Here is a 24,509-nt window from a genome sequence, read left to right as displayed (position 1 = left end):
TATTTTGTACGTGTTACATGAATAAATGAAAAGAGGTTCAAGATGAAATTATCTTGAAGGGAAGGAAAATTTGTGGAAAACAAGAGTCACATTGGGCAGATGTGATTCATTTACAGTTCTTGGTATGCTTGCATGAACACTTTAGAAAACCTCTATGATGGGTGAACACATTAAGCTATTTTATGTGAACTCTTCGTCAAAATCGGGTAGATGTTAGTGGCTGCTGTGATGATTTCAGGAGTACTTGATTGTAAGTTGCTGAGCGAACTCTTGTTCACCATGGTAGGATGCTGCTTGCTGGTGTCAGTAATGCAGATAGATTCTTAATTATTTCTTTAGTTCTTTATGTACTCTTAGTTCCCTGCGAAGCAAGTGTAGGCGGTTAGTTCTGGGGTTAGGGTTTTTGTTGTCACAGTTCTGCTTTCCTCCTGGCAATTGATTTGAGAACAGGAAAAATAACATTTCTGCAGTGTTTCCCTATAATTAATTCAATTTGAGCCTAGACCGGGGCTAGACACTAGGCTGGAGTTTCAGTTATTTATTACCAGTTTATAAGTCGTTATTTTTGTTTTCCTCTTTCATGGTATTCAAGAGACTTGGTACTTGAGAGATTCTTCCAGAGAAGGCATAAGTTACTGATGATTGATCATTGGTGAAGTTTGAAATAAGTTGTCAAAGGTGGAGCGAAAAGATGAAGAAAATCTTCCATCTCCCATGTAAGAAATAACTGTTTATTGTTATGCTTAAAACAAAGGAATCCAAGGCAGTGGTTCGAAAATGTCACCTAGAACTTAGAGAGACATTAGTAGCTGCTTTGCTTTTCTTTAGGTTGACTTCCTTTAAAAAACAAACAAAAAGCCACCAAGATGACACCTTAAATAAAAATTTGGCTAGCCCTTTATTCCATTGTAATATGCTTGTGTCTGTGAGATGGTTGTGTGTCTGTCACTTGTAAATGACTTTTTCCCCTTACATTTTGCTGCATAGATGCAAGCATTATGTTTTACAACAAAAAGGGAGGACTTAATCTTCCTTCAATCTGTAAGCGCTGGCTGGCATTGTCTTAATTTGTAGTACTGCATATTTAATAGAAGCTTGTGATTTGCTGTTGTAGCTACTGCGCACTCGTTTGTTGTGCTCTAAAGTGAAACGAATGGAAAGCGCTTCTAACTTCAATTTTACAGAATTATTTCAGTGAAACATACTTAGAAGCGGAATACACATTGTGCATCTCAGCATAAGATTTTAATGAAAAAAAAGTTGAGACGTAAGAGGAGATAGCTACTTGTAAAAAGACAGTAATCGATGCCTAGCTTTGCATCATCAGTTATTTCAACTTGTTGATTTGGGGAGGTTTTCAAATTTTTGAGATTCTGTTTTCAAATATACAGGATTAGTGATTGTAGACCAAATCACAGAAAACATTAACTACATCTACTTCACTTCTTTACAAGATATTAGTGTGGAATTCCAGAACATGGCTGTAGTGGTGCAAAGCTTAAATGTAACTTGAGGAGGAGGTGGTGGTGGTGGTGGTTTTGTTTGGATGGTGTTTTTCTTCTGTTGTGGTTGTGTTTGGGTTTTTTAAAGCATTTGGGAGTATTAAAATGGGCTTCTGTAATACTGTCAGAGATTTTAGGTTTTCATAGCTCCTCTTAAAGTGCTGTGTTACTGGCAGGGGAATGCACACAACCTAGCACGGGAAATCTTCCATGTGAAATCAAGAGGACTAAAGGAGGAAGGTAGAAAATGTAGGCTGGAGTATACTGGGAGGCTTTGGGGTAGACTTGACCCCTTAACTTGTGTTTTGGTTTATGCTAAGCCTTGTTTTGTAATGGTAAACAACATGCATCCTAGGTCAATGGCTTAGTAGTCTCAACAAAAATCTTAGTAAAAACCTCAACAATTTACAGCCTTTCTTAGCTAGGTTTTAATATACAAAAAACGTATTGAAGCTTTGATTACATACACTCAAGAAAATCTGTTTAACTTAAGCTATTCAGACACTTAAGGTTTGTGCAAACAGTGTTTCAATTAACTTTCTTAATCTTATCTGCAGTTTGAAACCCCAAGATATGCTTCTTGTTGGCATCCAAAGAGTTACGAAAACACTTGGAAAAAGAAAAAAAGAAAAAAAACCTCAGATTTCTGAATTTCAGTAACTGGTCTTAAAGTTAGTTTTTAAATACAGTATAGACTCTCTCCTCTATGTGTTTAACTTAAAGCATAGAATTACTATTTAGCTATACATGACTAGGGTCTTAATCTTTGCTGGTTTTCATAGCTCACCAAAAAGGTGGGACTTGGTTTTTGGTTGGTTTGTTTTTGTTTGTTTTCTGTCAGGTTTTAACGTCCTGGAGGCCGTGTATTCGGAAGGGATCTGTGCTTTCAGTCAAGAGATGTCAGACCTTAAAACTGAGGAGTTCTGAGGAATGCCTGAAGCTAGAACTTAGCCTTAGGATCTTGGGCCATTATTTTTGTTAGAATATTGTTCTTTTTTGTTGTTTTTTGTTTGTTTGTTTGTTTGTTTTTCATTTCTGGCTCAACAGTTGCTTCAGTGAAGCGAGTCGATCTATTTTAGAACTTACCAAAGGAATTGAATGGATCAGTGTAGAAAAGGCTGTAATTCCTGGAACTCTGCATAAGATAGTCTTTGTGATGTGTAATACTGTTACTGCCTCTTGATTTAAATGGTCCATGTCAAGGTTTCAGGTTTTTCAGTTGCAATATTTTCTTTCCATTGGCAGTGTAAGGAATAAAGTTGTTATTTATCCTGGTCATTTACAAAAGCTGTACAAAATCCTATTTCCTTGAGCATAGGAAAGAAACAGGTAGCAGGGTGATGGTTTCTTAGCTTATAGCTGCCATCTCCTTTCAGCCTGAACTTGATCCCCCAAAAAATATTCATCTGGCGGGGACATTTTCTCACGGTGGCATGTTGGATGTTCCTGTTAGTTCTTCCTGCCCAGCGTATGGCTATTTGCACCCCCCCCCAGCTGTGGTATGTCTGCTTGGAGTTTTGGGCTTTGTCTTTGCTTTCTGCTCAGAAGCGTATCTTGATAGTCTCATTTTCTCTGGAAGCCCTTTTTACCACCCTCACAATTCTTAATGTACTTTTGTTGTCTCAACCTTTATCTTTCCTTCCCAGTAATCTTATCCTAAATTTTATCTGCAAGCATATCAACAGTATTGACTTGATGATTAAGAGGTGTTCTTATGGCTTCGGAGATGTCTGACTAGCGTCCAAAAAGATGGTGCATCAGTAAAAGTAGTCTGATGGGTCAATAAAAAAAAGGTTGTCAAAACCTCAATCTTCACTGAAAAAGGCACGTTAGAGACAGGGCTGTAATTCAATTGGGAACGAGTTTCTCAACATTGAGTGATAGGGCCTTACTTAGGGGATGGAAGAATCACCATTTCCAACATCTGGTGCTCATTTGTCATGAAGGTCCCATACTATCTGCATAGTTCATTTTGGAGCTTTCCAAGCTTCTCTAGAGTACCATTAGTTGAAAAGCTAACATAAGTAATTTAACTTTTTTTTTTTTTTTTTTTGCTTTAAGTTGTATTCACATCCGCGTTGGCTGTTCCGGATTTAGACTGGACAGGGAAAATACCAGAATGGTTTGGCTGTCACTCGGATTACCTAGCACATAATGATAAAGCCATATGCCGTTCAGTTGTTTTGTTACCTTGATTTTGTAAGCATGTTTGATGTCTTAATCTTATTCTTCACAATCTCTCTGGCTCAATATAATGCTGCAGAACTTGGCCTTTGTAACTATTCAAAATAACCACTTTAATAGACTTAAGAGAAAAACACTATTGCTGTGGGAAAAAGGATACAACCGTTTGCAGTAAGTGTTCATGAGGCAGGCTTTCCATCACTGAATTGGACGGATAACTTGTTTGGATATACAGTAGCTATCAGGAGGAGCATGTCATCCTGCTATCAGAGGGATAGAAGTTCCCCAGCAGCTATAGTAGCAGTTTTTCGAAAGATCTGTTCCGAGTCATTTTCTCACACTGACAAAGAGTAGAAAAGCTTAACAGCTTTGGGTCCATTTTCCGATTTGCTTTAGCCTTTTCATAGGAGACAGTGGGAAGCAAAGGTGAGCGTGGATAGCATTTCAGAGATGAAATGGTGTAGCTGACTGTCTTATTAACATCTTCCACTTCTTTCTTGGAGTTTATTTGAACTCTTTGAACTTCTGGGAGTCTAAGGCTTTCTTCATCAAAAAATCAGGCCATCATTAAAAGGCTGTGTAACTAATAGTGTAGGTATATTTTTTGTGTGCAGATATTTTCTATTTCTTTTCCTGCTGAAGCTGGAAGACATGTCCCACTAGTGAATTATGCACTGAAGAGAGAAGCTCTTTGAGGCTAGGAGTGGGATGACAGGAGGGACAGAGGAAATGGTCCAAGGAATCTTACGGGGAGTTACTATTAAAAACTGCTGAGAGGGCCAGCATGAGGCGTTTGTGATTCTTTTTCCTCATCTGTGTATGTATTAGTAGAAGAAAAATATCTGTTGTCTGGTTATGCTCTGCTTCTGTTCTCAGGCAGTTTTTATGGACAATGGTGTTAAGCTATGCAAAGTGTGAATACGTCCCTCATATTGTATGTGTATTTAGTGGGAGTGGCATGGAAGCTATAGATGACAAGGACTGAAAGACTGAAGTTTGTGTGCTTGTGGGCTTGCACATATAAAAAGTACCTTTTCACATGTAATTTCAGTTGTAGTTAGGGTGTGGTGGTTATATTGGAAACTTAGCCGAAGATTAGATTTGTAATAAAATGCAATTGTAGGCTGAATATTCTTGAGCAGAAATCACAATAAATACTTACATATGTATTCATGATAGTCTTTTTCTCAAATGTCACTATTGCTCCTTTATCATATCTGTCTTTTCCTATTTTTTACAGGCGGTTGCTGGTTATTTTGATATATTTTTTGAGAAGGATTGTCACAACAAGGTACGTGGGGTTATGGATTTTAAAAACAGCCTTGAAAGATGAGGATTTTTTGTATATTTTTTCTACCTCAGGGTGTTTGGCAGAGAGTTTTGCTGTAGAAAACATGCATGTGTTTTTGGTAATTGATTGATGTATTGTGGTATTAAAAATAGTGTTCTTTAATGCAACTCTTGAACTCTTCCAATGCAGGTCTTGTTTTCAACGGGTCCCTTGTGTACCAAAACACACTGGAAACAAACGGTTTTTCTCCTGGAGAAACCAATTCCTGTGGAACCAGGTACGTTTAAATTCAGTTGTGGTGCAACAGTGATTGTGTTACACTGCTATTATCATGTAAATGTAAAACAGTTCAAGAATTACGTGTTAAAAAGAACTAGCAAATACGTCTTTCAGCTGCTGTTTAAAAACTTTCTTTGCTTAAGCAAAACAGTAGGAAATATATATCTGTATCCTATAAAATCAATGTAAAAAGTGTATATATATGTTTGCACATGTATATTTAAGTGGGCATATGTCTAATATGTAGCTCCATACTGTTTTTCATAAGAAATTGGTGTCTCAAAGGATTTCTGTCCGGCACAGGGGAAATTTAATACTGCAACACTGTTACTAAGGTTCTCTTAATTTTAACATTAGTTATGTTCTTAAGCATCACATCAATCAAATGATTGCATAGGATTTTTTTGTACCACTCATAAGCTATGCTCTATTTCTTGCATAGGTACATGCATGGGTGTTGTACCTGGCACCTGTGGGATTACTCTGTAAATAGAAAAGGGTTTTAAAGGGCTCACAGCCGTGGACATGATCCACTGAAGTATGGGAGATGTGATTTTGATACACTGAACGTTTTTATGATGTGAATAACTACTGTAATGTGTTCTATCTTGAGTCTGACACAAGTAAACAAAGCTTTTGTTGTTGTCAGGGATAACCCAAAATTCAGGTGAGACATTGTTGGAGTAAAGTTTTGAACATTAAAATGCTATGTTAGTGATTTTTAATGATGTGTATTTGGGAAGTTTTGCAAGTAGTAAAGCATTCCTTGCTTTATAAACAGAAATGTGTCCAATGTCCATCGTGGGTCATCATTTATAAACAAAGGAAATCAAATAGCTCTGTTGCTATGCTGGGAAAAGGGCACATAATTTGTCTACTTAACCACTAAATAGGTGCTTACTATGTTGAACTCCTACTCAGCTCATATTGAGGGCTGCTTTTCTTTACAGACGATCAGGAAGGACCTAGAGAGGATCTAGTCATGGAGCTCAGTTCTGCTGGTCAGTTAAGCAACTCAAGGTATTACATGGCCTTGAACTGAAAAGTTTACAAGTAGGCCAGACATACAGGGGAGAAAGAGCACAAAAACGTATGTGGATCTTGCAAAAGAAATGGAGGTCAAGAGGTTTAGAGATGAGATGGAGGAGTATTGAGGTAGAAGAGGATATTGTCTGCTCTCTTGATAGATGATAATTATGAATGTACAGTGGTGATAGCAGCATCAGGCCTCAATTAAAACAGCTTTTGTGATTGCCTCATCCATCTACCAGGCATCACAGCTTTTTAGCAGGAGTGTCTTTCCTGAAGGCATTAAGGACTCTATTATGTGACAAATCTTTCTTTTCATCCTTTGAGTTTAAGTTCTTAAATGATTTTTTACTTCGCGTATTTTTAGATCCTTGGGATGCAGATGTGCTTTGGTGCATTTGTGCTTGGCTTGTGTTCTGTTCAGTTTCTCTTTCTAGATGAGGCTGGCTAAGGTCTCCTTGCTGAAATTCATTATATTTCAATGTCATAGAGTGTGAGGTGATTTATTTTTTTAAAGTGCAATGACATTTGTTAGAATATGCTCGTTATTTAATATTACATAGATCATTTGACATTTACAGAATGTCCAAAATTACTGGGAGGTGTGTCTGGATCTAGAATTCTAGTCTAGGTGCTGTGACTTTCTGAAGATAACTGCAGAAACAGTGTGCTTTGAAGTGGTGAACACCGGTTGACCTTCAAGATGACTTTTGCCATAACTTCTTTCTTCCTCTTCATTAGCTCATATTTTTAAATATTATTCCTGTACCAAATTTTGTTGCTGCTGTGCTTCTCTTTTCTTTCTGCTTTCTTTTAGTGTTTCAGTTCCTGTTTCCCATCTTTTTCTGTTTTATCTTCTGTAGAAGTCTAGTTTTCTCTGATTTTAAGCGTAAGAGAAGGTTGTGAGAGAAACACTGACAATCTCCTTTTCCTTTGTAAATACAGTGTTAATTTTTGTGGGATTTTGGTTTTTCATGCAGGATAAAACTGCACCAGGGCAGAAGGTATTTCCTGATAATTGTATCAGAATGTTTCTTGATTTGGGTGATTTCTGAAAACATCTTGTTTCTGACTTGGATTCGTTATCATTCCAAAAATCTCTTACAGTAACATGACTTGAAGAACAAGAGATTTCCATATCTTTCAACTTTTCACACTGTTTATACTTTCCAAAATAGTGACTTCTTACTATTAATCTCTGGTAATTTGTGGTTAACCATATTCCGTGATTTCTTCAGTCTTTCCCTTGCTGTTTTACCAGCTAAACTAACTGCTCAAGCCTGTCTTGCAGTAAGTCTACAGTTCACTTCCAGCTGTTTCTCATCTGTCACTTAGGTTAATTGATAAATTAGCACAACTTGTCACCATTTGGCCGTTTATTGTTTCTGTCTGGCATGGTGAACTGACCTCTACTCCAAGTACTTAGCTTTTTGCGGAGATTTTTTGTCTTCAAATTGACTTTTCTCCATGTGAGTTAGCTGAAGAAAATGGTCAACAGATCAGATTAAACACATTGGAATTATTGAAAGACGTGGCCTTTTTGCCTTTCCCTGTATTTACCAATATTCAACTGTCTTCTGTATAAATTCTTGGAGTAAGGAATGTCTATATGGCACTGGGGCACAATGAGAAAGACTCAGTTGAGACCAAATGAATTGTTTGAGCCAGGGCAATCTCTTCTCTTAGTGGATAATGGAAAATAAATAGAACTAATATCATTTGAACCTTATAATAATCTTACTAAAAAACAGCAAAGCGCGGCCATAATGCAGTTAAGGAAAGCCAAGGAGGTAAGCAGACACACAGAATATGCTACATGCTCTAACCAGAAGCTTTGTTTCTTTTTTAAAGCTAATATCAAGACAGAGCTGCTTATTTCAATATTTGGCCAGCTTACTGCGGTGGCATTTGCTTCCAGTATTTTAATAAGCTGTGGAAGAGGGATTTATTGGTATAAAATACTTTGAAAACATTTTCCTGTTTAGAAAACGTGTCTTTTAGGCAGGTTATTTCTTATTTTATTTTTTCCTAGTAAAGAAAAATGGTTCCTTCAATTTTTTAAGTCTGAGTAATAAAGCTGATTTCAAGTCTATTGGGATGCTTTATAGCTTTTGGGGATAGGCCTGATCTGGTCATAAAACAATGATGGGATTTGGATTTGCTCTGCAAAAGAGGTTGAGCTTAGAGGTATCTGAACTTGTTGGATATTTAACAGAAAAATGCTACTTTGTGCCATGGTGAAATTCCTTTGTTCTACTGTGGTAACTGTGTATTTTTTTAGCTGTTTGGCTCCAGGTTATTTGTTGTAAAAGTAGCTCTATTTTCTCATCCATGGGGGGAAAAAAAAGTGATTTTGATCTTGTTTCTACTAATAACAGAATGAAGCCATTACATGCCAAAGGATGCAGCGTGGAACTAATCCTCCCTGCGTTGCCGTTCCTGCTGCAGCCTGTGCTAGGTGTGCAGGGTTTGCAGATCCTCTGAGAGGAAACGGGAGAAACTTAACCTAGTTCCAAAGATCTGGAGACTGGAGCAGTAAGAATTGCACCTGATTAGTACATAGGATTTGCTACTGAATTTCAGCTTCATATATAACTATGATAGATAGGTTTGTGTATGGCTTTAATAGATATTTTTTCCTTATTTTGATTTATTTAGGGGACGGGGCAATCTTCTGCTACTAACATATTCTGAAAAGCTAGTTTTCGTCCTCACTGACTATGACGAGAGACTTAAAGCTCGTGTGAAGAAGTAAAAAGAGTGTCAGCACGTTGGATAGGCTTTAACTGCTTACCATGCAGTAAAAATAAAGAAGCTAGAAAAAGAAGCCAGGTGATATTTTATTGCCAGAAAAATGTTTTTTTTTTTTTTTCTTTCTCAGACAAGAGTATTGTACTGCAGACTCCCTACGGAGTACAAGACTTCACTCAGCAGCCCTTTTAATAGCTTGAAAAACTCTGTATTTTAAAAATGGAAATTCAGATGCCAAAGCCGTGTCTTTCTCTTATTAATGGTCCAAACACAGATACTGTTCTTCCATTGTATGTTGTGATCTTGCTGCTAAGTTTCATAAACAGAAAATTACATACGGAATGTCGTTCTGTTTTGGTTGACCGAAGGCTTTACTGAACAGATAAAAACACATAGAAGAATGATTTCAAGGGGGTGACAGAATCTGTTCGGTAACAGTGCGTTAAGTTAAAACCCAGATCTGTATGCGAGCAAATTCTATTAGCAGTAAAACAGCATATTGTCAACGTTTTGTGTTCTTGATAGTGCCTTGCAGTGGGAATAAAACCTTGATTTGTTTGTCTGTGGAGTTAAAAGGGGCTTGCACAGCAAAACTGAAGAATGCACGTGACGAAGGCCCTGTAAAATCCATGATTATCTTGAACTCCTCAGTCTCCACGATTGGGTAGCTGTTTGTAAATTTACAAGCTTGAAAACGTTGCTTTGACTACCTGGACAGTTTTTTATTAAAAACAAACAAAAAAAAACAGTGGCACAAATAATCTGTTTGTTTTGATATTTTACTGGAACACTTCAATATTATGTATCGCAGTTGGATCGTTTGGTTCCTAATTGAGGTTTTACTGTTTGTTTTGCCTGTCTGCAGTTAGAATGATGTTGCTTGCTTTTAAAAACGGGTTAACTGTTAAAACTTGTTTTTTGAGGTCTGACTAGATCTTGCATGTCTTCTGATGTAGCTTTTGAAATCTGCTTAAAATCATCCTGAAATCATCCTGCTTACTTTGCAGAAACATCTGTGTGTACATCAGGCACTAATTGGAGAGAGTCTCTTCTCATGGCCTATTTATCTCACTGTAAGTTAGTAAAAGTTCGGTATTTATATAGGAAAAGTTACAGGGGCTTTTTGTGCTGTTCTGTGTGGTCCCCTTGGCATGCTCTTGAGACAGCAAGGGGATGTGTTGAGGATGGCAGGAAGAACCTAGCTTTCTCAGAATTGTGTTGCAAGTGCTGAGAGGAAAATTGAGACCGGATACACGACGCAGGATCTCTATTTCAAAATGTAGTGAATTGAGACTATTTCTAGGTGAGTTAGTTTGGCTCGTACAACTCTACATGTTGTAGGACCGTGGAGAGGGCCCTCGGTGGTTCATTGGGCGAGTATTTCTGGTACCTGGTCTGTCTTGGGAATCTTGCTGCTCAGCCAGGTGTGGGGTGTACATGTGATCTTAGGCAGCCATACAAGGTTGTCTAACTTACTCAGCAGGCTGTATAGCCTTCTTCGGAGGTGCCTAGTTTGTGGTTTGACTTGCAGAGTTGAAACAACAACTGATAGGAAAACTTGTCAAGGAAAATGCTTAGGATATGATGGGTACAGACAGAACCTCAGTATAGTTTCAGAGCAGGGCTATAACAGAAAGGAATCCGTAAACAGCTGCTTAATTGATCAAACTAACTGGCCAGTGTAAGAAGGATCAGACATCATCACTGACTTTGGTATTGCTCTGCTCAGTACAGAAAGTGCTTGTTGGAAATTACTGGGTTGGTGATGCAGTAAAAAGAGACATGGTCAAATGGGAAGGTGAGGGTTTGTGTACAGCTGCAGGTGCTTGCAGTTTAATTAGATGGGGGGGATTAAGGATAAGTTACTGAGTTTCAAGGAAATGCTGTTGGTTCTGCAACAAATCCTATGTCTTCCGTTCTTTTTTTTGTTGTTCTCTAAAGATAGATGGTATGTGGAAACTGCTTCCTAGCAACTCTTCCAAAGTAATGATTTCAAGACTTGTTTTTTACAGCTGCTTGCCAGCCCTCAATGTTATTTAAGATGGTGACTTGAGTTTGTCTAAACTGGGGTGGAAAACAAGATAATGTTTAAATTGTCAGTCTCGAGTGAGCACAGCCTTATCTTGAAGAGAGGTGTCAAAATGCACTGGTATATAACTGTTAAGGCAAATTTGACTACCCCGTAAAGCCTGTGGTTGTTACAACGTGGGGGATTGTCACAACCTCAGAGCAGGGATTTGTAAAAGGTATTTCCCAATGGCAATTGGGAAGTTGTCTTTAGCCCAAGTCTACTACAGTCTTATAGGAGCTCTCTTTGAAACAGTTTCAGTGAGATCTTTCTTTCAAAGATCTTAAGATCTTTGAAGTCAAAGACACTAAGCTTTAAGAGGGGGGTCAGAAAAAAGAATGTTTTGAGTATGTTCATACTTGGCTTGCTGTTAGTTTCATAAAGCTCTTCCACAAGAAGAAATGAAACGAACTTTGAGAGATCTTGATTGCTAGCTGTTTTCATTACCTCATTTTATCTTTTTCATAATCAAAAACTGAGAGGGCACCAAGCTGTATTAAAGGGCAGGTTCATTGCCATGGATCATGTCAAGCTTAGCATAGATGCTACGGGTATGTGTGCAGGAGACTGCATACAGTCTTTGGGTTCAGTCAAGTCATTTCAGATGAGTCAGGTTACAGACTGAAAAATACTGGAAATAAGTGGCAGAGGCTCTTGCATTGAGAAGTATCTGATCTGAAAAACTTGCCCTATGGAAGATGGTGTTGCACAGAACTAAACGATGTTACTTAGAGTTTCACCGATGATAAAAGTCAAAATAAACTATTTCGGGTGTTCAGAGTTAATGTATACAGGGTGTACTATAGAGCATGTAATAGGATGCGTGGTACTTGGCAGTGGGTCAGTATGGATTTAGGGATGCATTTTTTTTCCCTGTGCTAGCAAGCTCCTGCAGCAGTTCTGCTGAATTCAGTTTCTTTGTGGGACGAATTTCAGAACTCCCCAAAGGCTAATAAAAATGCTGTAAGGGGGTCGTAATGGATTCAGTTTTGCCCTAATCAAACTGCAGTGGCACTGTGTAGTTTACTCGCATTCAGCTGAGCGTGATAAGAGCAAGGTGATGCAGCTGAGTCCCCCAGACAGCTTCCTCCAGGCAGTTCATAGGACAGCAGAATGGTGAAAAAACATCAGTCATTCTATATCTACGTGACATTGATTAATTGTTCAGAATTGCCTTTCTGTTACTTGGTTGCACTGCTGTTGCTTGGTTCAGCACTCAGAAAAGACTGTTTAGAAAGGCAGATTTAATGTGGTTACTGCATAGGAAATAGCTGAGAAAAAGGGACCGCTTCGTTTCACTAACTGTATTTACAAACAGAATCTGAGGATTCTGTTCTGTGAAGTCAAATGTAATTTTTGAAATTATATTTATTTTTACCTTGTTTATTGCATTGTTTTGTATTTAAATGCTTTAAATTATAAGACTGTTACAGGCTGATTTAAGTCATTTAATTTTAATTCTGTTCCTAGACATGTTTTAGTCTTCTTATGATTTCAAACACATTCTGTATTACAGAATGTTAACATAATCCAAGTAATTCATTTTGCAATGCAGTTCTGAAAGTCTTTGTGTTGAACCTACGCTAAGATTCCCAGCTGGAGAGGGGCTATGATGCTTTTTTCCCTTTAATTTATTCGTATACTGGTCAGATCTGTCTAAGTAAACTAAGAAAATGTTTTTTCCAGTCTTTGCAAAACACGTTGTATTCTATCAGTCATTTATGTCCTAACAATAAATCTGCACAAGAATGAAGCTAAATCTGTAATGTTAAAATTCTCAAACAGAAGGGCTTTTGGATCTCCTGTACAGTATTACTATCACAGTTAATCTTCCTGAAAAGGTTTTTCTGATGTGATGCTTAATACAGTGGATCTTGTGTCAGTTCTTTGCTTGTATGCAACTGTGTAATGTGTCAAATAGGGACTGCTAAAAATCTCACATATTGAAAACTGGCTCGGTTTTGGAATTGCTATTTTTTTTGTTTGTTTGTTTTTGTTTTTTTTTCAGTAAGAATATTGAAAATTTCAGCCTCTTAACAGGGCATAGATAGTTGATTTTAAAATCACGTTAAGAAACAGCTGGGAAGTACTTGGTATCCAGTGGGATAGAGAAGCAGTAGCAGTGGCTGGTGGGAGGGTTGGAGATGGATGGAGTAGCAGAGATCTTGATGCTGTAGGCCTGGGTCATCCTTGCTGTTGGGTGTTCCGTAGAATCATCTGCTTAAATGCCGCTGTTGTATTTCTCAAGTGATGGTATGAGATGGCTGGGCGGTGGGTTTTCTACATATTTACAAATGTAAATGAAATTACAGGTCTTGTTAAGGACTGAAAATACATTGGGATTTTATTAATTATTTTTTTAAATATCTGCAAGCAACAGTCTTTGCAAAAGCATCGTGAAATAAAGAGAGCTGCTTGCTAAGCTCATTTGAAAAAAGAACTAAAAAGCCCATATAGATTCTATTTCCTTGCAGTGTGAGGCAATATCTGTATTTGTGGTTTTCTTTCTTCACATGTTAGAATATTCACTAATGTATAGTTGGCTCAATACAGAAAAAAAAGCAACTTGTACAGTGCTCATAAGGCCAGAGCTAGAGTGCCAGAACAGAATGTGTAATTCCAGAGCTTTCACAGTGACGTGGAACTTGCAGATAAGTTTGGGCCTTAACCAAACCTTAGAGTATCTGATTGAAAGCCACCAAATAGAGTAAGATAGCTCGATTCTCGGAGTACCACAAGGTGCAAGTCCTCTGACTTCAAAAGTAGTATCTTGCTTGAGCACTTCATTGCAGATACCTTCCTTGAAAATGTTAATGCTGTTGGCTAAATGGTTTATTTTTTTCCTGACATAAACATGACGTTATTTAAAAACCTGACATGCTGTCAGATGTAAAAATTTAAGATCCATTCTGCCTCTTTGCAGTCCAAGCCTTTGAATTTCACTTGTCTGTAAGCAAACAAGTGCAACTTTGGGGGGGGGGGGGGCGCCAGGTTACCCCCAGTCACAGGTAAAATTGTCATATTGGTTCTCTGGGTGAGTCAACTGAGAAAGTGTCTACATAACTTGGCACCTCACCAGGTCTAACTGCAGTCACTTCGACGTAGGTTCATTTTCAAGGCCATTGGTTAGAGCTTTGAAAACTTAAACCTTCTTAGACTGGTTTAATTCTGACTAATTGGGAGCAGTTTCTTCTACAACTTAAGCATATGTAATGCATCTGTCCGGTTAAGCAGGATACAAGTAATACACACTAATTATGCATAGTAATTCATTTTTTTTTCTTGCAGGGGAGGCCCTGAGAGGAAAGATAACTGTTCGCAAAAACAGAAAAGATCCACGATCCCTCTTTATAACCCTTTGGGTGAAGGACACAAAGCAGACCTACAGCCTTCAGTGAAAGTTCTACGTATAGCTTTGAGAAATGTCAGATATAACTGTTAGATGGAACTGTTGATAACTGTTTCTAAATATCCGGAAATGGTAAACTCATGGATTTCTGTATGTATACATGCATGAGAATATGGAAAGCGTATCTGGAACTGAGAGAGTACTGTTTGGATGCTCTTGCAGTGGCATATGGCGACTGGTGACACAGTGAGATTCTGCTGTGTCTCACGTAATGTGGGGGAAGGAAGGAAAAGCTGGATTTGAGTTAGATAAGACTGCTGGGTGAGAGAAATGCCTTTAAAGTCTTGCTGTGAAGAACAGTGAGTATTATCTCTGAATATTGTTTTATTCTCCAGCTGGCAAATGTTACCATTAACAAATAAGCAAAATCCTTGTGCAATTTGTTTTAGGGAAAAAGCTAAATGATGTGCCAGAGCAGCTCAGCAGTAGCTGGAAAATCCCGATGGGAATAAATGTGGATTCCAATTGCAGGATTGCAGCAACAAAGACTATTTTTATTACATGTCTATAATTAAAAAGTTGTATCACGTTTCAGTTACATTTATCTAAATAAATGATCCGAGTATGTTGTATAACACAGTTGCCTGTTTCCTTTTTTTTCCACTTAATTGGAAATTCTTGTATCTCTCCAGCGATGGCTCATTTATTTGTGGTTGGTTTTTTTTTTCCATAGTAGCCTGTTGGAGCACAGGTGAATGGAAGCGCGTATTTTATCAGCATCATGGAAAAAACTATGATAGCGGCAGGTGCTGCAACAGTGGATTTTGTTTGGCTGCTTACAGAAAGTGGCTGTGAACAGTCAAGGATTGATGTTTGTGTCACAATGTACAAACACCAAACTGCAATAGAGTTTGGACCAAGTGTAACTGTAAGCTGTTAATGTGCTTGTATTGTACACGTGTTTGTATTGAATACAAATTGATTTTTATGGAATTTTGAAATTGTTGTTTCAAAAATCATTTAAAGAAGCACAAATTACAGTTCTGCTATTCATCTCCAAAATTCTGTTAAAAAAAAATACACATTTTTACAGGACTAAGAACAATTCATTTTTTTTCCTTGGAATCTGCTCTATAAAGTTTGGGTAATTATATATTGTGTAACTCTTGTGCCTGTAACTAAAGATAAGTAGAATGTTATCAGCGATTATGCCAGTTTGGCAGAAAAGTGGAAATGTGCATTCCAAAAGCTGAAATTCTCCTGCAGTGCAACACCTTGGCCCCCCCCCCCCCCAGTAAAATGGTCAATGAATAGGAAGTCACAATCGCTACAGAGCTTCAACATTTGCAATTGAAAACAGACTGGTGGATTTAATTTAATCTTACACTGGTTTATCCTTTTCTGTGCAAACGTGTAACTTAATAATTGGAATCCAAATAATTTTCTAGGCTTGGGAGGGTGGGGATTCTCTCCTGCGTGAAAAGTATTGAATTACCACGTCCCAATTAACATCTAGATGTTGGAAAGCTCAGCACACACATGCAGGTTAAGAGGGATGTTCGGGAGCTGAACGCTTACGCTGGTTAACTCATTGAAATGCTGTAAATGAGAGCTTGACCACCAAAAGGACTTAGAGCCATATTGACACCTGGGCCGTTGTGTTCACCTGGTAATGAGTGCATCACTTGCGCTGATCTTTAGATCCCTCAATTTTTTGAAGTGCAACTGCACGCAGGTGACAAACTAGATATTTTCAGAAGTTTGTTTTCAGGATAGGATTAATTGTAAAAATTAAATGAGAAAATTGAATAAAAGTAAATCCAAGATGGATGATTTATTTCACAAGAGTATCTGACAAATATGAATACAGCGGGTCTGTGTGACCCGCCAGCATTTTTCTAGCTCAGTGATGTATATGCCTTTTGAAGACTCATTGTTTATCTTTGTTAAAATGCTTGAGCCTGGTTAACTGCAACTCACACTGTTCAGCTGTGCATAAAAATTTACTGTACAGATGAAATGCCAGCAGTTAGCATTGGACTAATTAATGTAACTTGTGAGATAGTTGTCAGTATTAGACAGCAAATACGCAGGCTGGGGATGGACTGCTACTGTTGTCCTCTTCTGAGAGGCACTGCAGAAATGCAGGATATTGACAGACTAAGCAAAATGCTCATACGGTGTTCTCGGCACTATGCCAACCAGAAGTTGTAGGTATCTGCATCTGAATTTGCTCGCCTGGTATGTAGTTTACTGTGGGAGTTCTGGGTGCTTTGACTGTGACTGATTGAGATACTGGCATTGAGCTACATGATGTTGTGAGGTTCCTGCCAACCTCAACTTCTCAATGATTCTGCAGATTTTGTAGAAACGTGTATGCTGTGTTTGTGTAAGTGGTGAGATAGAAGACCTACACAGAGTTCGCGTAGCATTTGTTAACAGGTAAGCAAAAATGAAAAAATGGTTGAAGAATGTTTATAAGAAGAGAAAATGTTAGTTAGTTAAGATGAGGTGATACGGTACATCCTTATGTCTGCAGGAACAAGGAGAATAGGAGATGCACCAAAGAGAAGTTAGATGGATGGACCAGCATGATCAATGCACGTAGCAGATAGCAAACAAGCAAATAAGGCTGGCTGAGAATCGCTTGGAATGCAGAGATGGAAGACTGAGTGGTAATATTAGTTAAGAATTTTGGTGCTGTTGGGTATTTGTATTTGATAAATCCAGACCTGAAAGATATATGTCATGTACCTTGCCTCTTGTCAAAGCTGGGACAAGGTGTGAGGGAGAAGTCAAAGGTGCTAATGAAGATAACACTTCAGTAACACAACTCAAAGATGGATTGATACCACTAGGAAAAATTCAGTGTTGTTTCAAAGAACTTCAAAGTGGAAATTTTTCCAGTAGGTAATGTCACGCAGCAACCTGTGGCAATAGCCCATCCATAATGGAAGGCTTTTCTCAACGTAGAAATCGAATAATACAAGATTCATCTGACAGCACAATCCGTTATTTATCTTTCCTAATGGTAATTCTGAGAAGAAAATATTTTAAGAAAGGTTATCGGTAAACACTCTTTCAAAAGGACTTCAATGAATGATTCAGACGCAGAAAATTTGCCTGGAGGAAAACACCCCTGAATGTGTCCTCTCAGAGGTAGTAACACTTCATGCAAAATGTGATTCTTTATCCCCAGGCATGTGGTCAAAGGTGCAGTTTGTAACTGAACACGATAAAAACACTGTGGCAACTTCTTTTCCCCTTCCTTTTAGTGTACTGATAAATACAGATGAAGTTTTCCATGCAAGTAACAAGCCCCAGCAGTAGTTGGCTGCTGTCGTGTTTACATCATTCCTTCTTGTGTTTGTTGTCTGACGTGTTAAGTAGAGATTTTTGGCTGTTGGCTTCATTTCAGAGCAAGTCTGTTCTGTCCCTGGCCTTTTGATTTTTTCTTTTTTTCCTTTTCTGATTCTGGATTTTTTTTGGGGGGTGGGGTTCGGGGTGGGGGTGGTGTTTGAATTCCTTCTGCTGTGTTACTTATTCTGACAAGTTTCCTTATGGCTGAAGGCTCTGGCATAAGGCTGTTGCTGGACGGCTTCCCTTATCCTTGCTCCTTCTTTCATTGTGAATGGTTGAATGTGCAGTTTATTCCTAAGAGATGCAAAAAAAAAAAATGCATACCAATGTATGCTTTGATTCAGCAGCGGGCACTACGCAGACTGCTTGATTTGCACACCTAGCAGGAACAGGATGCAGATGAAAGTCAGGTATGGACAAAGGGTCGGTACACCTTTGGGCCTTCAGATTTTATGAATTAGTTCTGGTTGCTAATGGAGAACTGTTAAAGCATGGTAAAACACACAACTGATTCAGCCTGTGATGCACCTGTAGGGTGATACCAAGAAAATAATAGATATCCACAATTCCAAGTCAGTTGTCAGATGCATGAAGTATATGAAACAGTATTATTGTATTTGCTTAAGCTGTGTGCAACGTGATGTCAAATGTGGAGCTCAAATCAGGAGAGTGGAATTTGTGTGTTACGAATGCTTGGTACATGTTGACTAGATGACAACTTGCATTTATCTTTAGATCCTCTAGGACTGGGAAGAGACAGAAGGTAAGGGAAAAACACGTAAATCTGGAGAGCTGCAGTGGAGTTCTCTTGCTGTTGTAAACAAGTAGGATATAAATGTAGGTGTTTCAGATCATAACCCGTCAGCTATGTGATTGCTGTAGATCTTTTTGTTGGGTCAGCAAGTAAGTATTTTCTGATTAATATGGGTCAATCTCAGTCACTTCATGTTTTCTTGCAGTTACTACTGAACAGTTATAGTAGTGCTTTAGTGTTCAAGTGTTTTCTTTAAAATAAAAATTTTGGCAACATTTGGTTTAAAAAAAAAAAAAGTTAAGCATTTCTAACTTCAGTCCTAACTTTACATTTCTCTGCAGAATCACAAAGTGACTGACAGCTACTTGGTTGTAAATGAAAAGGCAGGCCTGGCACGCTGGGCATTTTAAACATATTTAAAACTGTATCTCGAATGCTCTTAGAAGAGGTGGAAAGCTCTTGTACGTTTGTCCATCTGCTCTTTTTAGAGATATTAAAAATACGTGAAGTAGTACATATTTTATACTTCAAACTAAACCATATTTCTATGTTGTAGAAAACTCATGTGTCTATGATTTTTTTTTTCCTCAAAGTTAAAAAGATATTCTGATTTGGCTGTAGGTTTACTTCATGTATTTGTGTTTAAAAACAAAAAACGGGCAAAACATTGCCAGTGGTAAAGAAGGTCAGGGTAATTTCCCAGACAAAATCTTTAACTGCTCAATATGCAGTGTCTGCAACTGGTGAGTGGTTTTGTCCATTGTTATAAGTAATACATTAGTTTTAACATCCCAGGAGAGTATCTTGGTATTTTAAGCAATATGTCTGAAAAATTAGTCATTACTGATATTTAATGATTAGTTTGCAAGTTAATAACTCATTAAATGCTGTAGGCTGTTTCAGCTAGCAAATTGATAGACAGAGACATTGAAGAAAAAGTTACCCTATTGAAATGTCTTTAACCCATAATTATTTCTATGCTTGCTCTAATGAATGGGAAATCACTTGAAAAAAATGCTTGTTTGGCTATAAAAAACAGATAATTTTTTTTATTTTGTTAGGAAAGTATGGTTTTGTCATACTTGTATAATGAAGTCCAGGAGTCCTGAAGAACCTTGAAAGTGCCTACGTTTTTTTTTAAAGTAATCCTAACCTAAGCTAACCTTTTTCCCAATAAAAATACTCAAGTATCCATCTTTTTCATGCTTATGTAGTTTACATTATACTTAGCCCAAGGTCACAGCTGTTAAATTGCCTGGTGAATTTTCAAAGTTCTTCTAATATTCAGATGAAAATGAAGGTTGGGTTCCATTGTCCTTCTTGCACATTTGTGTCCTGAAGTCTTTGTTTATTTACTTGCATATAAAGAACTCCATCTGAAAAGAGTATAGATGCTCACACTTCCATTTCTTATGTAGATGTCCAGCTACGTTTTTCCCCCTTTTTGTGATCTGTTGTTGATTTAATCTTCCCTGCTTTCTGCAGTGCTTTTAAATGTTTATTTAGCTAAGCTATAAAACTCCCTACGTGTTTCTACCCATCAGAGAGCAGGTGAGCAAGAAAGACCAACTTGGAAGCTCCTGGTCTTTCATTACTGAACGTCTCTTGTGTGCACGTCATGCTGGGCTTGCTAATAGGATTTTTCCATGTGCACCTTAGTTTGATCTTCAAAATTCTGTTCTATGAGGTGTGCCGTAATGAGATGGATCCGGCTTCTGTCATCCAGATAAAAGCAAACCCTCAACTTCAAATAGATACAGCTCTACAGAGGATTCAGAAAGCTGATTAGGGAGATATATCTGCTAACTAAAGAAGGTAGGCTGCTAGTTTTTAACTTTTCTTCCAAGGAATTTTCTCTGCCATCAATTCAGTAGTGCCCAAAGTTCCCTTTAGTAATGACTGAACATTTTCTCTCCCTGGTTGAAATGATTTGAAGAAAAAATCTGGAATGGTGTATGTTTCAAGCATAGTGGGATGTCACAACTTAGCTATGACTTACTTTCGGTAAGAAGTAGAAAGAACCCACAGCTATACTGGAAGAGAAGTAGAAGACGACGAGTTGAAATTAAAGGCTTGTTTGAAGACTGAAGTGATGACAATTTGATTGTTAGATACCAGGTTCTGTATGATTTTTGTTCCTGCTTCTGCAACGTTGATTGATTGCGTAGTAACGGGTCTTAAGGGTTTGCAAAAGCAACCAAAAGCACGTTCACATCCTGTGCACATCTCCTGATATACCCACTTTGAAAGAGACGTCAAAAAGATTTTGTTCTATTCTGTTTATACAGGCATTAACAGGTGCTAACACTAGTGAAAACCTGACATTTGGTTCTAAGACAAATACTGTGTTGTATGAGATGACAAGGGAAAATGTAGGGAATAGCTAACCCTTAATGTTATGACTATGGCTGAAAAATTTGCAAAAGAGCTTAGTCAGTTTGAGTTAGGTTTATGTAGTTGGACTGGAAAGCTATCTGAACGTGGTTTGGTTTCCAGGTTCAATAAAAGAGTCCAAATATTTACTATTTGATGTATTATTTGATGTTGTGTAAAAATCAGAGGTTATTAACTTGACTGTTAAAAACACTGTTTTTTTAATGGCATTTTTTTTTACCAGCGAAGACAGAAGAGGCGAGGAGCATGCACGTACTGTTTCTATGGAGATTACGTTTCGTTAATGGAATATTTCAGGAGATTGTGCTTTCTCCATATGCAAATCTGTAAGTAGTAGTCTGTTCCTTGATGTGTACCGACTGGTTCAGAGTTTTTATTTGCTTTGCTACTGCTCATATATCGAGACAGAAACAAACTTGGCTTATATCCCTTTCTGAATGGCAAGCGTTACTATCTTTCCTTGACTTACTAATGCCTCTAGCTTCCAGTACTCTCTGGGCTCCACCACAATAAATGAAGAAGACTCACCCAATGAAGAAATTGTCCCACATAACAATCAAGTTAGAGTTTTATAATGTTTCTATCGCTGTTTATGTAACAATTAGCCAAACAAAAATAAAAGACTCTTAATGAGAGCAATAACAAATTAAAGAGGAATAAAGCTTACTCAACACGTTAATTCTATTTTCCACTTGGGTACTACTCAAAACAGCAGTGGAAAAAGAGTGATAGCAAATGCGTCTCATGGAAAACAAACAAACTAAAGTTATCTTTTCACAAGCTATAGCAACAACCCAAATAAAATAATTCTCCTTGAATTCAGTTGGTAGATGCTAAAAAATCCTGTTTTACGTGGTGGTTGAGAGGCTTCTCTGATTTATGATTTCCTTTTTATTTTTATTTTTTCTCTTCCAAAGGAAGCTAGGCAGATCTGGGTATGCCCATTTTCATTTTTCTTACCATTCTTGCATCTTATTACAGGTTACAACATGCAGGAAATGAGGGACAGATGTCTCAAAAGGGACTCACATTATATGGGAGAGATCCCACCTTTACACTATGGTAACGCAACAAATAAAAAGGAACAGTGAAATGGGCAGTTAAAATACTCTGAAGGTTGTCTGCATTTTGGAAATTTCCAGTGGTGAAAACACATTTCATGTATAACACACTGTTAGGAGAATGCAATTTGTGATATGTAGGCTCCTCGTTTTATATCACTCTCGGCTTAAAACTGCATGCACTTGAGCAGGTGGTTTTCACACCATATAAAATATTCCGTGACCTACTAATATGTGAAACCAACAAAATAAATCTGTAAAATAGGGAAACTTCATTTAATACTGTCCAAATGAATTAATACAAATCTGCACCCTCTCTTTAGCACTATCACTCTTCACTACTGCTGTTTGCAGTAGTTTTCATTACAAAGTCAGCTTTACTGTGAACTAACTTTTATGGCCTTTATTTTCCTGAGTGTTGCGGCCTGTCTGGATGAAAGAAGGAGCTCTAGGTTGGCAGGAGAGAAAGAAAGGTCAGCTGGTAGGAGGGCACACTGAATCTATAGGACCTGGGTGTCAGGTACCATAAAGAGTTCCCTTGAAGCAGTGTTGCTCCCGTTTGGATAATGATGGCTCAGGTAATTAAGCCCTGCAATACAAGTAGGATTCAGTAAGTAGAATTGAACTTTGATTAAACCTTCTGATGGGTTATGCAAAGAGAAGAGCACTGCAGAGAGGGAATTTCCTAATAATATTGACTTCTGTCACAGCACTGGACATTGGTGAAACCACGTCTACTCAACTGGAAAATTGGATGTGAGGAGAAGGACTTCTCTGTAACTCACATGTTACAGTGAGTGGCACTACGCTTGTCTGGTTGTAAATTAATATGAAGTCTTACATTGAGAACAGAAGGCAGTAAGAAACACGCATGTTAATGTGTGCCTTGCTGTTAATTTTGGAAGCTCTGTGTGTTTATTGCATTCACAGCTATTTTATCTACTTGGACCCTAACATATTTGTAACTTAACAGTAGATAACATGCAGTGTCCCCAGAGAGAGAAACAGTGCTCTGGTAATTGATTTGAATGTAATTTTGACCAGCTTCATGGCACCAGCTGACAATAGCATTACGCTGTGCAGCCTAGTTGGGGATCAGTTGCCCCCCTCTTTTTTTTTTTCTTCTGTCACCTAGAACAGAACAACGCCTCTTGGGAGTGGCAGCGAAGAGCAGCAGGGAACACTCCCATCTGAAGAAAATGGAAGGCGAACGGTTTCATGCAAATATGCATGTGCCAGGGAAAGTTAATGGTGTGTCAAAAGGAAAGAATGTTGAGGAAAAAATGTCAAGCTCTTTAACTAGCAAACCCTTCAACTGTGATCTAAAATTTCTGAAATGCCTAGTGATTTCATTTTGCTTTCTTATTGCTCTGCTTCTTTTTTTCCCCCCCAGGAGTTTGTCTTTCTGATGAAAAGCCTAAATAAGAGCTGCTTGGTAGTGTCTTAAGTGAAAGACAGCCATTAGTCTCTTTTGAGAATCAAGGTCATAAATTTTCAGCATTTTTGGACACTTCTCTGATATTCCTGCAGGGGTGACAATAGGTTGCTATTGTTACGAAGCTGCCAACAACTTGAGAGAGACAGAGAGAAAATGGTGAGAAAACAAATGAAATTTCTGGAGTAAAACAGAGATTTTAATTCCTGTACGTATGTTAGGAAGGGAAGCCTTTTTTGTGTAGACCAGTAGTTTAAGATATTATTTTCTCTAAAAGAGACTTCCTGAATATTTCTTGATAGCAATCTGGTCTGTGTTTTACTACTTAAAAGATGTCATACTTTTTCTCATCTTCCTATATTTAAAAAACAAAACCAAGCCAAATACAAACAAACAAAACACACAACAAAAAGCAGGCAGGGTGACAGGTGATTTAATGGCTGTATTGTGTATTGAAGTCTGAATTTTTCATGTGTTTTAGAGTGCATTTTAGTCCCTGATTTCAGTCAACTTCTTAAGTTAAAAACCGGATGCAATGCCTGGCTAGGGAATATATTATGAAGTTAAGGTGGTTCAGGCCATCCCTTGATGGAAACTTGTTTCTCTCACACAAGTATTTTTTAAATCAGATGTTTCATGCCTGATTTAGTCAGCCGTATGACAGTTAATTACACCTCAAGCAATTGAGACATTGCTGAAGAAAGAGAGCTGTCAACAGAAAAGCCTTAGTAAAATCAACACTAAGACCATCTTGCAGTCAGCTTTTGTATGTGCTGTTTGAAACCCTTACTTCAGTCAGTGGATTAAGTAAGCAATGGCTGAGCTGTTGTGACTGTCCTAGCGTTTCTCTGAGAACCTAAATTTATTCCTAGCAAGAAATTGTCTCGATAGTCTACAGAGTTGGGAAAAGGCTGCTTAAAGGTGATAGGTTAAGGGCAATAAACTTACAGGGGAGTTCAAAGGGATTTTGGTAAAATAGTACTCTTTCATATGCCTGCTGGAACATAGCTGTTTTTTCTGAGTTCTACCACGGCTCCTCTGGGACCTCTCTG

At 37.9% G+C, this 24,509-nt stretch overlaps 1 protein-coding gene and 1 long non-coding RNA gene across 2 annotated transcripts in view; both read left to right on the top strand.

Annotated features, from left to right (window-relative positions):
* PRMT3 (protein arginine methyltransferase 3) overlaps positions 1–15,088 on the top strand; it is a 58,564-nt gene extending 43,476 nt beyond the window's left edge. The window contains exons 13-15 of the mRNA XM_035327534.1: positions 4,927–4,977; positions 5,167–5,254; positions 14,393–15,088. Of these exons, the coding sequence (XP_035183425.1) occupies positions 4,927–4,977; positions 5,167–5,254; positions 14,393–14,502 (249 nt within the window). The 3' untranslated portion in view covers positions 14,503–15,088. The remainder of the gene's footprint in view (positions 1–4,926; positions 4,978–5,166; positions 5,255–14,392) is intronic.
* LOC118168030 lies at positions 2,524–3,757 on the top strand. The gene is made up of 2 exons (XR_004751333.1): positions 2,524–2,662; positions 2,706–3,757. It is a non-coding gene; the product is annotated as an uncharacterized LOC118168030 (long non-coding RNA).
* Positions 15,089–24,509: the final 9,421 nt, after the last annotated feature.

The sequence above is a fragment of the Oxyura jamaicensis genome, chromosome 5, assembly GCF_011077185.1.
Source record: "Oxyura jamaicensis isolate SHBP4307 breed ruddy duck chromosome 5, BPBGC_Ojam_1.0, whole genome shotgun sequence".
Classification (NCBI taxonomy): Eukaryota; Metazoa; Chordata; class Aves; order Anseriformes; family Anatidae; genus Oxyura; species Oxyura jamaicensis.
The sequence above is the reverse complement of the archived record's forward strand: the minus strand, read 5'-3'. Positions and strand labels throughout refer to the sequence as shown.